This window comes from Tachypleus tridentatus, chromosome 10 (genome assembly GCF_004210375.1).
Source record: "Tachypleus tridentatus isolate NWPU-2018 chromosome 10, ASM421037v1, whole genome shotgun sequence".
NCBI classification, from domain to species: domain Eukaryota; kingdom Metazoa; phylum Arthropoda; class Merostomata; order Xiphosura; family Limulidae; genus Tachypleus; species Tachypleus tridentatus.
The window spans coordinates 153885542-153903399 of NC_134834.1; the positions used below are offsets into that span (position 1 = coordinate 153885542).

General features: G+C 28.9%; 1 protein-coding gene across 3 annotated transcripts in view; it reads left to right on the forward strand.

Moving 5' to 3' along the window:
- LOC143230672 (poly(A) polymerase type 3-like) overlaps positions 1-17248 on the forward strand; it is an 82549-nt gene extending 65301 nt beyond the window's left edge. The window contains exons 15-23 of one of the 3 annotated variants that reach the window (XR_013016588.1): positions 1705-1805; positions 2805-2874; positions 5318-5381; positions 6615-6773; positions 7611-7817; positions 8081-8203; positions 15315-15438; positions 16244-16333; positions 16740-17248. Coding sequence is in view for 1 of the 3 variants with exons in the window: in XM_076464609.1 (XP_076320724.1) it covers positions 1705-1805; positions 2805-2874; positions 5318-5381; positions 6615-6773; positions 7611-7817; positions 8081-8203; positions 15315-15416 (826 nt within the window). In the remaining 2 variants the exon portion in view is untranslated. Of the gene's footprint in view, positions 1-1704; positions 1806-2804; positions 2875-5317; positions 5382-6614; positions 6774-7610; positions 7818-8046; positions 8204-15314; positions 15439-16243 lie in introns of all 3 variants that reach the window. The other 2 variants (XR_013016589.1, XM_076464609.1) reach the window with 2 other exon arrangements.
- Positions 17249-17858: the final 610 nt, after the last annotated feature.

The following is a 17858-nucleotide window of genomic DNA, read 5'->3' on the forward strand; positions in this document are numbered from 1 at the left end:
CAGGTAACCTGGCAATTTTGCATACCCTGGATGTTCATTAAGGTCGAGTTATGTTTATATATCAAACAAAAAATTAAATGTTAAATTAAGTCCATAATATATAGTTTTTTTAAATGCAGTTTAATATGTTGTTATAAATGTATTTTAAAGTTTAATTAGTCATGATCCCATTTTTGCTTACAAAATAGTTTAATTGATTTACTTCTATAATTTGTCGTATTTAATTTAATAACACTGACCTGCAATGGTTTTATTGTCTTGAATTTTCTACATGTTCTAAAGAAATTTCTGTATGCTGAATCTGAAAATATTTTATTTTTTTCCATCACATACAGATTTTTCACAGAATGTTATATGTACGTTTTACATTTTCTTTGACTCTTTGAAAAGAAGGCTGAAGGGTGTTTTCCTTCAAAGTGGTTATGTGTGTGCATCTGTTCCTACTGCTCATTTGGTTTACTTGAAGGAAATCTATGAAAATATAAACCTTCTTAATAAGATCAAATACAATGAACATGGTTAGGTACCTTGTGGAGACTTTAAAGTCTTTTGTATGTTGTTGAGACATAGTTTTTTGCCAAAATGGGACAACAGAGCATATAATCAGCACTGAATAAAGAAGTAGTGGTCATGCATAGTCAACCTAATCATGATCAGAAAACATTGAACATGAAAGTTTGTTAGATCCAAAAAACTTGACTTAATAGAGCAGTTTGTAAAGGCCTTAGATAAAGGTGACTACTGTGCCAAGTATCTATGTAGACAGTTCTCAGCTATTTCTGAAGTGAAATATTGAGATTTTTGTTGACAATTCTTTAGGAAATGTAAAGAATTCAAATTACAGAAGCCTTTTAAATAACATACTTAATAAATTAAAAAAGTTGGGTTGTAATATGGCCTTGAAATTTAATTCCTTGCACTTGACTATATCCCTGAAAGTCTTGATGTTATCAGCAAACAACAAGATGAGGGGTTTCATAAATACGACAGGGAAATGAAGGAGAGGTATCAGGGAAGTTGGAACATCAACATAACTGATTACTGCTGTTTATTGATACGAGAGATATTCCAGGTGCAATGCATAAAAGAAAGACCACAACACAGTTTTGATATTTAAACACATGAATTTCACAAACAAAAAACCAGGGTGAATGAGGATCCATATTCATTTGGCATCACTATTCTTCCCTTTTCTTAAGTTTGTATTTTTGTGAACAAATATAACAACAAAAAAATGTTTGTTGTGGTAGACAAAATAATAATTTGATATAAGTAAGGGTTTTTTGTTCTCAATTTGTAATCAAAAAACAAACAAACTTATATGATAGAAGAGAATGAATATTTTTGAAATTTGCATAGCTGAATTATGGAAAATTTATTAAAACCAAAACAACTTTTATGAAGTTTAAATTATGGGGGTCTAATAGTAATACAGCATTTAAACCATAATTATTTATTATTGCAAAATATCTGTTTTATTGTCAATAATAAATAATCATTATTTAAGTTGTGTATTACTTATATTAAAAATAGTTTCATATTGCTTGAATAAGTTATAATCAGTTTATGTAACTGTTTAAAATTTAACCATTTTTATTAGCAAGTCAGAGAAATATGCTCTGTTTTTTATATAATCTACATAAACAGATGAGAATGAAAAAATCTTTATTTAGGTATTTCTTTAAATTTTTTTGTTTGTTTCAGAGACACTTTTCAGTCAATGTGGTTTATTGGACTCCAGTTTGCTAAAACAGAAAATCTGAATGTAGATCTCACTTTTGATATTCAGTCATTTACTGACACAGGTTTGAGTTTTTTAATTACTATTTTATATCTGCAAGAAAATTAGAAAGAATGATTAACAAGGGAACCTTAATCATAAAGCTGTCTAATTCATTAGGAGTGTTATAATATTGAAGATCAGTCAGAAATTAAAACCATCAAAGAAAAATTGTATTTCTGATGCTTTTCTTTAACTGTATGTTCTTGATAATGTCTCAAAAGAAAAATGTTTTTACTGTGCCTTTAATAAGTATAAATTTAATATGATTTTTAAGATAAATGTTGGAAAAATAGGAATGCTTTATTGTAATGTATCTTAGAACAGCTGGTATGGGTACTTTTACTAATAAATCAGAGAACAACATTTTGAACTTTTTAGGCTATCTTCAGGTTAACATTGTAATGCTATTTGTGTATGTAATTGTTTGAACACATGCACTAAATGTATATCATCAGTTTTGTTACAAACTGTTTTGCAGTAGCAACATGTACATTTTTACAACCATAAAACAAACATTAATTCAAACTAGTAACTGAACTTTTATGTAGGTTGTCTGTTTGTTGTAGTTATTTAAAATATTTTCTATTATTGTACCAGATTAAATAGAAGGACAAGTTACCTATGTGTGGTATTACATAAAAACTGTAGTAAAATAAAAAAGACCATCAGAAAGTTATAATTTTATCAGTGTGTTGATATATGTCTTCTTAGAAGAGTTTGTTGGTTTAATACATAAAATATGTTTTATAATACAAGCATTGTTACTGTAAAAGAGACTCTAATCAGTAGTCTAATCTGAAAGTTGTAACATCTATAAAATAAAAACTTGTTAATAGCATGTTAGTTTAAAATGTTGTACTCAGGAAAATATGTAAGCTGAGACATTGGTTTAAATAAAAATTAATATTAGGTGTGTCACTGTAAAATTATTTGTCTGGAGTTCAGTCATTGTTTTTGTAGAATGAATATCTAGTTTGTTATGCAAAGAAATAACAAAAATGTTTTCTACATTTATTTCTAGTAATGCATCAAGCCATGCAGATAAACCTGTACAAGCCAGGTATGAAGATTGAAGCAAAACACGTAAGACGGTAAATAAATTGTTTGTTGAGTATTAGTTTTCTTGAAGATTTTTAGTGGGATAACTTCAGTACTTCTGAAAAGGCAATATTTGTGCATGAATGATTAAAGTTACCATTTCTTACTATTATGTAAGAAATACAAAAATAAATATTTATGAGGAAATGTATAGACTAAGAATAAAAACCTATTGCTAATTAAGATGTTACTTAATACCATGTGAATTAGCAAAATGTATATTTGTTTTTTTTATGTTTTTAGCTATTTCTGCCATAAGTTTTAAGTGTAGTGTACCTATTTACATACATTTAAAATTTAAACTAGCTTACCATCACAATATAGTTTATAATTGAAATTTTAATATTCTGTAATGTTTCCTTTTTAAATTTCAAAAAAGAAATGTTTAAATACATTTTCATTTTTCACTTTTGTTTAGAATTGCACATTTTAGAATTTATTTCCACTGCTATATTATATCCTTGGTTTACAAAATCTTATACATTAGATATTCCCAAGCTAAAATGAAAGTTTACAGCCGTAAACTAGAACTTGCATGCTATGCTGTCTTTAAAAAAAAAGTCAGTAATTCTCTCTGACATGTGCTATAGGGTTATTTATAACCAATGGAAAGAGAAGAGTGTTTTGCTGCTCTCTTTTTAAGGCTAGCTTGTTCTTACAGTTGATTTAGTTATTCTGCATCAATTTAATATTTTGTTATAACCTAGATTGCCTTGGCCAGATAAGGAAGTTAATTTAATGCATGTATAGGTAAGTTAGAAAGCCATTTAAAGTAGAATAATGTTAGGATGCTGTTTCTTCTTGTTGGTTAATATTTGGGGTTCTAAATTGCATATTTAGAATAAATGAAACTTAATATTAGCAACAACCCTAAAGAAAAGATGTAATGTTTTGTTTATCTCACTATAATGTATGTAATTTGTATGTCAGTACTTATTTATGTAATCAAAACACCTTTATCATATATTTAATGTGCACACAAACAAAAATCCATAACTTTGGGTATTTGAGATTCAAACTGTTAGAAATATAACTGTAGTTAGTGTAGCAACAATTTCTTTATAATTGAACACACTTTTAAACAAAAGTGTTCTGCTCACAACAATACAATTTTCACTAGGACTATACATGAGAGATTGATGAAATCTTTATTGATATAATTTATAATGTAATAATCAGAAACTGGAGTTTTTAAAAAGATATTTTTTCAATAAATAGTAGTTTTTTAGCATATAAAAACTTTACAGTTTATATTAGTAAAATTTATGAAAATTTTGAGCTTTGTACATTGAATTATTTTGATGCATTGAGTTGCACATGACTAAAAAGCACAAGCTTGAACACCTTTCCTCTACAGGACTTGCCAGAGAAAAAATCCTTTATTAGAAAATGTTCACTTTTTCTCAGTTTTTTTTTCAATGAGGTAATAATAATATTATTATTAGTAATTACTAGCACAAACAGCCAACTGTACAGCAGCATTTCTACTAGTTATAAAACCTAAAATGTTAAAATTAGTAACATATTATGTTAAATAAGAAAGAATACCCAAACGCAAGCAAATCTGTGATAATTTGCTATGGAACTGATCTAAGTGCCAATAAAGTGCATGGGAGATTTGATTTGTATTAACTATAGCTGTAAGAATAAATAGTATGTAGTTGTCTATAACAGTGCACAGTGTTTTTAGATAGAAAATGTAATTTGAATTTCATAATTTTTTGTGGCATTTACAAGATTGATCAAGTAGATCAAATTGATATACAATGTTAGGGTAGAATAAGCTACAGAAAAGGTGCAAAGTTGTATTTAAGTTACCTTTAATGTTCATTTAGGTGGTTCTGAGGGATTATGCAAGTTTAATTTGAAAATTAAAAAAAAAGTACATTTAGTCTTAAACTGGAAATCACATTCCACTCTGTCAGAGTTATATTCTGACTTCTTAAATTCACAAAAAAAGTAATTATAATACTTTATCAAGAAATTTGATATTTTGGTACAAGAGATTTTCATAAAGATATATTTACAATGTTAAAAGGTATAGTACATATTTTTTGTGATTGCATGTCTGGTCAAAATAATCAAGTCCATATACAGAGGATCCAAGATGTCCTAGAAAAATGTTTAACATGAAACATTTTAGTTAGGGAAAATTGAAACATTTATTAATCTCACAAGTTTACTGTTAGTTTTCTTGTAAAAGTTTATTATCAGTTTATTTGCATAAGAAAGAAATAGCTAATTCTCTATTTAAATCAGTGGAAGAATTAAATTAATTCTAAGTATAAGTCTGAGAAAGAAATAACTTAGTTCTCAATACAAATAAGTAGAAAAAATAATCCAATTCTCAGTATAAAACAGTAGAAGAAATAACCTTACTAATTCTCAGTGTAAATCTGAAGAAATTAGCTAAAACTGAATACAAATCATTTTTAGGAGGGAATTGAACAAGTATTTGCCTCCAAGTGTTACTGCAAAGCTGAAGAAAAAGGACAAAATGGTAATGTATTTTTAATTACCTAAGGTAGTGAAATTCTAATTCAAAACATTTTGTAAATGATTTGAATTCAGTTGTGTTATAAAATATTTTGATAGTGTCATAGTGAAATACCAATTATAATTTCACTTGGGTCTAAGGTAGGTACCACTCCGAGCATTTGTAAAGTGTGCTTGTGTTTTAGTTTCTTTCATTATGTGTGATGATTTATATACTATGTGACAATAGAATATGCTGTATTGTAGAAAAAAAAAATGGCAAGAATATCTTAGGTTTGAAATTCTGGATAGTGAGTTACTCTTGCCCACTATATTATATACACTTTAAAAAAGAACAAGTAGTCTGTAAAAATTTGAAAAGAATGCATTGCAGAGTTCATAGTTCAGTAACAGCATAGAAATACAGGGTTTATAATTTGACAATGGAGTGCAAAGTTAAATGTGATCTGACAGTTACATTGAAACTAATATACACTAGATTATTTTAGATGTTCTAGTTCAAAATTTTCTAAATGAAGATGTAAGCGTAATTAATATGATTTTAATTTTGCATATGTTAATGCAGCTATGTATGACATTTCTGTTCAGTCATGCAGGTATACATTACTCTGGTATATCAAAATATTTTGGTTTTTGTGCTTTTACTATAATAAAGCAAATTCTGGCCTGATCTTCTCTAATTCTGACTGTTATTACAGTTATTGTATTCTTGATAGCTTGGATGTTATTAAATAAATTAAAGTATAAATTGTAAGCAAAAGTAACAATAATTATTTTTATGGAGTATGTTTGTTATAGGGTTCTATTTCATTAAAAGAATATTCAAGTATATTTTTGGTTTCTAATAATCAGTTGAGAAATGTAGAATAATAATTTTGAACTTTCATATTAGTAGAATATTTAATAAACATTTACTATTGTAAAGAATATTGATGTAGAAAATTTACTAACAGTATGGCATGGAATTTGGTAAGTGTGTACAACATGAAATGTTTGGTTGTTTTCATATTTATCATAATATAAATAAAATGGTACATAAGGTTTAGAGAAATTATGTTAATCTTTTTCTTTTCAGTTCATTTGCATAATATTTGGTCATTTCCTATTTCTATTCAAAACTAAAACATCTTTGGACATTTACTGATGAATCAGTTAAGACATGCTTATATATTATTAGTATTGGAAAAAAGGAATAAGTTTATTTCATGTTATGAACAGTTAAAATCTTTGCTTTCAGTCCTCTATGACAGCACAGAACAATCTCAACAGCACACCTATAGCAGAGTCTCGTGGAGATACTAAGAAAATGCTGCACCAAAGTCGATCAGATTCATCTCTTACTCAAGCAGTAGATGGCAAGCCCACCATTGGAAAACACAACAGATTAAGCTTAGATGTATGCTTTAGTTTATAGTACATTAATTGGTTATTCTGTAATAACTTTTGCTGAGGTGAATGTTGACCAGATTTCAAATAATTCATTACTAAAAATGTTTTACAAACTATCTAGAGTAAGTGTAGAAAACCTGAAGTAATTATTACTGATAGAAACTGCTGAAAAACCTAGTGAATAGACCGATTACAACTTACCAGGAAATGAAAAGCTTAGGACTCACTCTGTTATTTTATTATGTATGTTGATTGGTATATATGTTTTCAGGATTTTAGAGTTGTGTTTTTTGGATGTTTGAATGTATAAAATTTCATGGAACAGTATGTACATTGATATCATGTAATTTTTTCTTATTTATCTGTTTTTATTATATTATATAGATAATTGTTTTAATTTTATATGTTTTTGAATTACCACATAAACTTTCTTTCAATAATACCATGCACACCATTTTTCACATGGTGCTCCAGATGAGCACATTATTGTTGTATCTGACTTAAATATATATTTCCTGTTATTGGTCTTAATACCTTCTGAAGAATCAAAATGTACTTTCAGAAAAAAAGAAAACAGTATGATAATATCATGATTTTATGTAAATCTATTTTGTGTTATTTAATATTCAACTTTAAACTTTATTTGATTTTTCATTCTTTTGCATAGGAATGCCATGCATAATCAAAAGATCTAAATAACAATTAATGTTAGAATCATTGATCTGTTAATATGAAAAAAACTATTCTATTACACCAATTTTAAAATACAATAATGTTTGTATTTTGGATGATTTATAATAAACTAATTGTGTAATAATGTAGGAAGCTATATTTTTTGTTTTAGGTAGGTACAACTGATTCTATTACTTTATCTGCGGGACACAAGAGGCGTCGAGAACCTTCAGAACTAGATGCTGAGATAAAAAGGTTTCACTCTGCAAACTCAGACTCCACTACTAGTATAGGTATTGGAAACAGTTCAAAAGATGCTTGGGTTCCCTTTCTGGAAAAACCAGCTGAGGAATCTGAAGACAGCACTAATGATTCACAGGTTAAATTAATCTTGATGTCTGAATTTCACTTTACCAGTGTTCTATGACATTTTGTCATATTTTTCACATTATTTTAGAAATAATGAGTAAGTGGTTACTTTTTTTAGGTGAATCTAGCAGGATTTTTGTTTATAAAAGTTTTTCATGTAAATATACTGAGACAGAAATAATCGTGTATTTTAAAGTTGAAACATCCAGTTCTTGGTTAACAGCATGCCCTAAATATAGGATAACTGACTCAGAAACTATCTTGATGCTGTAGAACAGTGGAATGGACATAAAGTCAACAACTGGAAGTGATGGTAGTGCAATAAGGGAGAAGTTTGTATTGGAGTTGGATGATTCAAGTCTGGATTCTTCTAGTATGAATGCTGATTTAAATGAGGTAAGTAATATTCTTTAATCATGATTGGCTAAGATTGCTTATGAACGTCTGTTTTCTTATTTGAAGTTATTAATTACCTGTTGTTAATACAAATGAAAGAAGTCAGTCTTCAACAAATTGTTGTTGAATTTAGCCCACTATCAGATATTTGCAACTACATTTAATTTCTTCAGCTTTCATATATATGTACAGTCATTATTATGTATTTTTTTAAAAAAAAAACACTAAATCAAGGCTTTTTTTTTTCTTTTTTATGGGGACACATTACTGTCACAGCTAATTTGTTTAAGTAACAGTGTTCCAAACTTTTAAGAAATAATTGTTGATCCTAAGTGCTAGTATATCCAACACTAGATGATAAAGGATGATTATGAATGAATAAATGACTACATGTTGTTAAATTCTGCTTTTTCTTCACTTTTTACTAATGAAGACTTGAGCAGCATTCCTCATCTTAAGCAATTGATAAATGAAAACAAAAATAAACTCACTTAAAGTAACAATGTATCTTAAGATGGCTGGTATGAGTATTAAAATAAAGTAGAGAATAACCTTTTGACCTTCTTAGGTCATCTCCAGGTTAACAAAGGTATTAAAACTGTTTTTAAAATAAAGTAGAGAACAACATCTTGACCTTCTTAGGTCATCTTTAGGTTAACAAAAATATTAAAACTTTTATTAAAATAAATTAGTGAACAATGTTTTTCGACCTTCTTAGGTTATTTTCAGGATAAAAGTGTTTATTTTCACAAAATTTGATAGACCTTTAGTAAAAATTACAAGCTTTTTATACACAAAAAGTAGTTCCTTTTTAATGAAAGGTGACTTCAAAAGGTTGAAACATTGTTCTCTACTTTATTTTAATAAGTTTTAATAACCATGCCAGCCATCTTAAGGTACAAAGTTTAACAAGACAATTATATAAATTCTGAGCTTGTCAAAATAAAATTTGGAAGTTTAAAAAATGCTAAGGCTTCTGGGCCAGATAATATTTCCTTGAGGGTTTTAAAAGAGGTGAAGGATTAGTTATGTCCTTAAATAATGCACAAGTACCAACAGATTGGAAATTAGCCAATGTCACTCCTATCTTCAGGGGAGGTAACAAAAGTTGTCCCAATATTTATAGGCCCATTAGTGTTACATCAGTTGTGTGAAAAGCTTTGGAAAGTATGATAAAAGATACTTAGTAAAATCATTTAATCAATTTGCAACAGGCTTAGTATAATATGCATGATTTTGTCTACGTATCTGCACACATTAGTTATTTGAATTATAACTTTTGATACAACATGTATATCTTCACAGAATTTGGTAGACTTTTAGTAAAGATTACAAGCTTTTAGTGCACAAAAGTAGTTTGTTTTTAATGAAATATTTGTACTAAAGATTTGTTTGTGAAAATAGTTTGTTTTGTTACTAGTGTGATTTTATGTTATGATTGAAAAAAAAAACTGTTGTTTGTCCCAAAAATCTTAAGTATTTGCATAATCTCTAAAACTTCCTAAATACATTTCAAGCATTTGTTTTTAGTGAGATTTTATATTTCATGTTAATATTTATACTCTAACTTTATGGGGTCTGTCTCTTAACTAACATTGCAACCATAATAAAAAACTTATGACTTTTTTCATACTAGAATGACTACATTTTATAATACGAAAGTACAAATGTTTTGTCTTAAGTGTGATAATGCTGTATATTAACATATATATATTTATTATATTACCTATGCCTAGCTAACATTACATAACTTGCACTGACATAGTACACATGCACTCAGGTTGCCTATCCAGTAATATAAAACTGATCATTAGTCGTCCCTGTCTTGGCTGTGTTTTAGTGGCCTAGTATTTTGTAATATACAGTCATGTTTCAATTATTATACATTATACATTTATGTACATAGATTATTACTATTTAAAATAAATTATTAAACTTATTTTTCCTAAAATATAAAACAATAAATCAAGAAGTAAAGCAAATAATTATTTCTTTTTGCTACAACCTTTGCACTCAGTTGCTGCTGGACATTGGCTGCTTAGCCTTTTAAAATTTCACACATTTGGAATATTAAACAATTTTTTTAATTTTTAGGTTTTATATATACAGTTGAATAATCAATCAATTATAAATAACTGCACTGCTACTATGGAATTCTACTATAATTTATTAAGCTTACTAACTAAAATGTATTTAGATTTTACAAAAATATAATACTACTAGCAGACTAAAGACACGATCTACGTCATTGAAATTTTGGATCAAAAGAATGTGAAAGCTTTTTCAAAGATTAGAATGGTGGGAAAAACCACTCTAGAGACATTCTAAGCTGTAGATTGGGTACTCACATGTTATATATTTAAGTAAGTGTATATAAGGGATCATTCCAAAAAATGGAAAGAGTTGAACATGGCCAACGTGTTTGATTCAGCTCATAAGTCATATCTCCTCAAAATAAAAAGATTTTGAGGAGTTCTTATTTTATATTACAGCTTGTAAATATTAGTAATTTGAGTTCCTAGTTTGTACAAAATTATAGATTTAGTATTTTGATGTCATAAACATCTAATTTTAAACAATGCTGATTTCAACATGACTCACTAACATCTGTATTTAGTTGTGTTCTTTTAATATATACTTTTAAATTAAGAAATTAACTCATATATAATATTAAAGTTTGAATTATAATCTACAGTTTGATTCCAAACATATTAACATAAATTCATAAAATAGTAGTTCAGTAACGTTTTGAATGGAAATCAACAAATTTGATGACATGGCCTTTGATCCTTGACCCTTTGCAAAAACGGTTATCTAAATTTAGAGCTTTATTGGAGTGTCAACATGGTTTCACTAAAGGAAAATCATGCCTTACAAATCTTTTGATGTACTTTTAAAATGTTACTGCATGTACAGATGAGGGTAGGGGTGCAGATTTAGTACATCTGGATTTGACAAAATGCCACATAAAAGGCTTATAAAGAAACATCCCTATAGTTGTGGGGGATACCAAATTGGATAGAAGTGGCTTAATGAAGTAAAGCAGAGGGTTGTTGTAAATGGAGCTCAGTCAAAATGGATTAATGTTGCAAGTTGTATACCTTAGAGTTCAGTGTTAGGACCATTGCTCTTTTTGATTTACATTAATGACATAGATGTAAAGGATGGTCAGTAAAGTGCTTAAATTTGCTGATGATATCTTGGATGTTGCTAGCTGTGAAAATGATGCTGCTGCTTTACAAAAGGGTTTTCATAATTTACTGAGATAGGCAGATAAATGATAGATGTATTTTAATTTATGTTAAATGTGAGATATTGCATATTAGTTGTGAGTTATCATCATTTGAATTATAAGTATAATTTGGATGGAAATAACCTTAACATTGTCATGAAAGAAGATGATCTTGATGGAATGATTGATCAGTCTGTTTAGCCATCCAAACAGAGTACTCTTGCAAGTATTGAGGCAATTAGGATTTTGAGTTGTGTCTACAGAAATATTGAATACACGTCTAAAGAGGTTATAATTCCATCGTATAGGTCATGGGTTAGGCCACATTTAGAGTATTGTTTTCAGGCTTAGGCTCTTTACCTTAGGAAAAACATTGAATTTTTGGAAAGGGTTCAAAGGATGGTTACCAGAATTGTACCTGGGATGAAGAGGTTTTCATATGAGGAGAGATTAAAATCCTTAAAACTGTTTTCTCTTGAGAAAAGAAAAAAAAGAGTTAGAGGGGATCTTATTGAAGTGTTTAAGATTGTATAAGGAATTTATAATGTTACTACATCAATATTTTTTCATGCCTTACATCAAGAATTATATAACTAAGAGACACAAAAAAGATTTAGGCAAGGTAAAAAATGTCTTCAGTTAAAACAATTTTGTTTTTCAAATTGAGTTGTTGTCCTATAAAATGGGTTGCCTTTGGATGTTACAGAGTCAATAAATTTGAATGTGTTTAAAGAAATATTTGATACATACATGAATGATAATTGCTGGCTTTAATTTTTTTTAATAGTTTTAGTTTGGCTTGGAGGATGGGACAGCTGAGATGGGCCAGTGTGTCCCTTGTCCCTAAACATTATATTGTGTTGTATTATGGTGAAACTACTCTAGACAGTTATTTTTTACCAAATTCTCTTACAGTTTGTCTGGCAGACAAACTTTAGAAACTTCTATGGACAGTTACTGTCTTTACCAATTTCTGTTGCCACTAGTTTAGGAGGCAAACTTTAGAAACAACAGTGTACATCTCTAGTCATTCTAAATTCTCTTAATCCTGGTGCAGCATACACATTTTTAAAGCAACAATGAACAGTTAATGTCATAACTAAATTCTATTATCACTAGTCTGGCTTTAGAAACAACTACTGTCATTAAGAAATTCTCTCACCATTAACATAGGAAACAAACTCTAAAAACAAGTAAACAGCTGTTGTCATAACCCAATTTTATTACTGCTAGCCTAGTACACAAACTTCAAAAACAATAATGGACAACTGCTATCATTACTAAATTTTTTACTGCTATTCTAGCAGACAAACTTTAGAAATAACAATAGACAGTTAATGCCATTACCAAATTCTCTTATTATGAGTCTAGCAGCAAAATTTTAGAAACAACAGTTAAAAGCTACTGTCATTACTAAGTTCACATACAGCTACTATCATTACCAAAGTTTAACTATCTTGCTTGCAATAAGCTCAAAACTTTTGGTGATAAACCTCTGGTACAACTTCATATGTTTTGAGAATAGCTGCTTTAACCTTATCATGATCTGTACAATCTTCTAAACAGTTTCTTGTGCTTTACCGGTCAAAACACTGTAATAATAATGACCATTTTTTGGTGGGCCATTCCTTGGTTTGGGTAACTTTCTCAAAATGTTGGAATGTGGAAATATTTATCAACTTCATTTTCTTTAAATGTTCGTCCATTAATATATTCATTGAGTTCAAAGTTATCATTTTGCCTTGGTCAATCAAAGTTGAATCTAATTTCCTTATTGGCTTTGATACAAGCATGCTGTTTCTCTTTTTTTGGCTTCAGTGCATGCTTATCTGGCCTAGAAATGTATACTCTCTCTTTCAGCTTTTATACGAGCTTGTTCAGCCTTGAGACATTTACTTTTTCTCTCTGATTCAACACAAGCTTGCTCTTTCTCCCTTTTATCCTTGATATGGACTTTTTCTTTCTGGGCTTCAATGTGGGCTTGCTTGAGCTTGATTTGTTTGAATTTTAGTTTGATTTCTAACTTATCTTTATTACTCAACCCTGATTAGCTAGTGGAGACACTGGAGTATTCCTCTAATGCTTTCTCAGACAGCAAATCATCATTGCTAATATTTTAACAATACACTTTTTTTACTTCACTTTTTCTCATTGATTTTATTTAACCTCTAATTCTAAAATTTCAGCACAATTTCAAGGAATTTACTTTTGTTATATTTGTCTAGTTTGAGGGAGGGTGGTTCAAGAAAACCTTGATAATCAGGCATGGTCAGATCTTGTTGGGATTGATAAATGTAAATCACATTAAGATTTGAATTTTAATTTAGAACAAATTTTGTCTATGATTCAGACTTTAGCAGAGAAACTTTTGAAACAATAGTGTAAAGCTACTGTCATTATTAAATTCTCTTACCACTAATTTAATAAACTTTAGAAACATCAGGAGACAACTAGTCGTTATCAGCTTCTATTACCCCTTGTCTAGTAGACAGTTATGATAAACTACTGTGAACAGCTACTGTGACTATAGAATTCTTTTACTGCTATTCTGAGAGACAAACTTCAGAAACAACAGTGTACAGCTACTGTCATCACTAAATCACCTTACTCCTAGTATAGCAGATGTATTTTCAAACCTAAAGTAGACAGCTATTACTATTAACAAATTCTTTTACAGCTAATCTTTAGAAACTGCAGTGGACAGATACTATCATTAATAAATTTTATCTTTAATATTGTACTCAAACATTAAAATCTACAGTTGGCAGTTGTTATCATAACCACATTCTTACCACTAGTCTAGCAAATAAAGTTTAGAAACAACAGTGTACAGCTACTGTCATTACTTAATTCACTTACTACTGGTTTAACAATCAAACTTTAGAATCAACTGTGGGCAGCTTTTGCTGTTGCCAAATTTTTTTAATGCTAGTTCAGTAAAGAGATTTTGTAAGTAACAATAGAAAGATACAGTAATTATCAAATTTTCTTACTGCCAGACTAGTAGATAAACTTTAGAAACTACATTAATTAAAGTTATTCTGGTTTACTACTTTTATTACCAGATTCTCTTACCTTGAAGCTAGAAGACAAACTAAAGATAACGATGTTTAATGTTATTCTTGACAGCTACTGTCGTTACCAATTTTGTGTACCTCTGATCTAATAAGCAAACTTTGAAAATTGTAGTGGACATCTACTGTTATTATAAAATTTCTTACCAGTAGTGTAGTAGATAAGCTTTAGAAACAATAGTATATGGTTACTAAATTCCTTTACTGTTCATTAATCTAGACAACAAATGGTATAAACTGTAATGATTAAAATTATCTAAGGCAGCTACTTTCACAAGTCATATCATTTGTTTAGAAGTCAACTTGTAGAAATTGTAATTACTAAAATTAATCTGGACAATTATATTCATTGCAAAGTTATTTTAGCACTTTTCTAACTGATATATTTTGTGAACTGCAATGGTCAAAATTACTTTGGATTGCTTCTTTTATTGCTAAACATTCTTACTGTTTGTCTGAGAAAAGTATGAGGAACGGCAATGATCTAAGTTATTCTGAACAGCTACTTTCTTTGCCAGGTTCTCCTATTGTCAACCTAAAAGCCAAATTTTAAAACCCATAAAGGTTGTTGTTTTCATTTCTCATTTGTTTTGACACTGAACAAATTGAAAATAGCATTCATTGAAAGTTTTTCTGAATAGATCATTTTGCACCTTCATATACATAATTATGTATATATCACTACTCCAGCATACAAACTGTAAGAATTAGATTGTTTGATGTTTTTCTTGACAGCTACTATTGTGTTTTTGTATAAATATTTATGGCTGTATAATTGCAAAGTATCTATTCCTCACTGTTTCAGACTTGTAATCTAGGTGTTCAAGGAAATTTGAACCCTGTGCCAAAATCTACCCTTGCAACTTCTGAAAATAACAAGATAATTAAAGATGCATTGTTTCCATAAGTTGCTGGTATGAAATTAACAGGTTTGTTACCCATATACTTGTTGGATTTTCTTAGCATGCTAGAAAAAACCAAAAAACTTAAAAATGCATATGCCATGATCTTATTGTTTTGAAGGTATGAAAGTACTTTTCTGAAATATTGATTCTTTTTAAAAGCATTATTTCTGAAGTCGAGTTCTCAATTATATTGCCAAATTCATATATATTAGTTATTGTCAGTTATACTTGGTTCTAACAATTTTGCTGTATAACTCTTATCACTATATTTTTTCAGAAAGCTGTAATATTTTTAACCCTTAAACAGTGGCCATTAACAGCTGATGCTGCTACCTTCAGTATTCCCACTGTTTCAGGGTTAGTGAAAAGTACAAGAACTGATAAAAGTAAAGTTTATATCTTAGAACCATATAATCCAAAATTAACGTTTAACTAAGGTTACAGTAATTAAAATGTCGATTCTCCACTTACTGTAATGTGAAAAACATCTGATGAATGTCATGTTATATGGAGATTTGTAACAATTTGTAGAGTTTACAATGACTTTTAAATACCTGAGTAATACAAATAGGGAATATGTAACTTCATAAAATGCTAATATGAAAACATTCTGGTGGTTTCATTTTGGCTTATCAGACATCTTTTCTGTGATATAGATGCCAGAACAGTTATAGTAAACTGTAATAGTAAAATAGTACATTTCGTTCTAGTTTGTGTTTGTTGTTTCAGGTCAAGGTGTGAGGTTCTCACTGAAGAGTTCGTTGTTAAATTTTGAAAGTTTTGAAACAAATTTTGATTTTGAATAAATTACTTTAATATGTTTTTGTAGAAGCACACCATGAAAGAAGACATCTTTCCAATACTGTTGGTCAGCTCTGGTGGAATGATGGATAAAAATGAGATGGAACTGTAGTGACAGGTGGGATAAGTAGTATGACAAATGTAATTAACTTGAAGTCATTTTCAGGTAATTATTCAGGACAAAATATTTTGATACCTCCTTAGAAAACAATGGGTATGGTGAGTTTTTGTATTATTGTAGAAACCATACCATCTTTAGACATTCCAGTTTGTTTGTTTTAGGAATTTATTCTTACATTACTTGAGTTATAGTTTTCGTTGGCATAAACAATTATACATCACAAAATTCAGCAACAAAAATGGTTGTAGTAAAAAATCAAGCTCAATACAAGAAAACAGCATTTTATTGGTAATGACATACTTCTCAAGTAGTGTCACAAAATGTGCCTCTTCATTCATGTGACCATGCTTGGCTAAGATTAGCTACCCGGACAAGTGAGGTAACCTTTTTACTGTCTTTGTAGTCAAAAAACAACATCAAGATCGTCATCTGAAAGACTAGGAAAATACGTTCATTACAACTAGCTCACTGTTTGCTGGTACATCCCAAGATGTTTTTGAAAAGATCGCATGCACGTGACGTTTTGTTGTTCCAGGTGTTTTTGTTGAGTGTGGCTCCTCTGCCAGGTTAATCCGTTCACGTACTTGAAACATTAATGTATTTTCTACAAAATAAAAAATGTGGGTGAAACAAAATAGTTTAGAAAATTCAAGAACATGATGTTAATTTCTTTTTGTAATATTTTAGGAAACACTCATTTGATATGTATTATATGTTGTTTTGTTTGTTTGTTTTTTTTGTTGTTGATTCACTAGATCAGGTTCCCTGATTCATTAACAGTTTGCATGGTAAACATTAGTATTGGATCATTTTAAACCATAAGCTTTTGTCTTGTATATTTTGTGAATTTTTATATTGTTATCTTAACATTGTACATGTTTCTCAAAAGTCAATAAAGCTTATCCTTCCTGATTTCTTCTTTCACTTATTTTGTTAAAAGCAAAACCTATGACTACAGTGTAACAAAATTTTGGAGGGATTTTATGAAGTTTGAATGGTTTTGGTATTGCATGTAATGTTTTCTGTCAGTGTAATTTTTATGGAACAAAAGATAGCACCACTGTATTTGATGTTTATGATATAAAAAAATACTTAAAGCTGCTAATTAATCATTAATTTCTCTTTAAGAAATTGATGTTTTGATATAAAAAGTATGTCCTACTTGAGCCAAAGAGTAGAAGTTGAACAATGACTGATTGAATTTGGAATACAATAACACTTAAAGTCTTATAGATCATTAATTCCATTTTAATCATATCTTGATTTAGAGATTGAATTTCCAAATATTAGCTAGTTTAATTATTTATTTATTATACTATCCTGGATGAAAAAAAAATTATTATGTAAAGTGTTTAATATGATATACTGATTTAAGTGCAAAATATATAAAAATCAGTAACAACCATTATAGATAGAAGTGTAGTTATCACCAAGAGTAATTTAAACTTATTAAAGTTTGTTTCCACCTGTTATTTATTTGAACCAAATGATGAAAGAAATCAAAAACAATGATTTGTGTGTA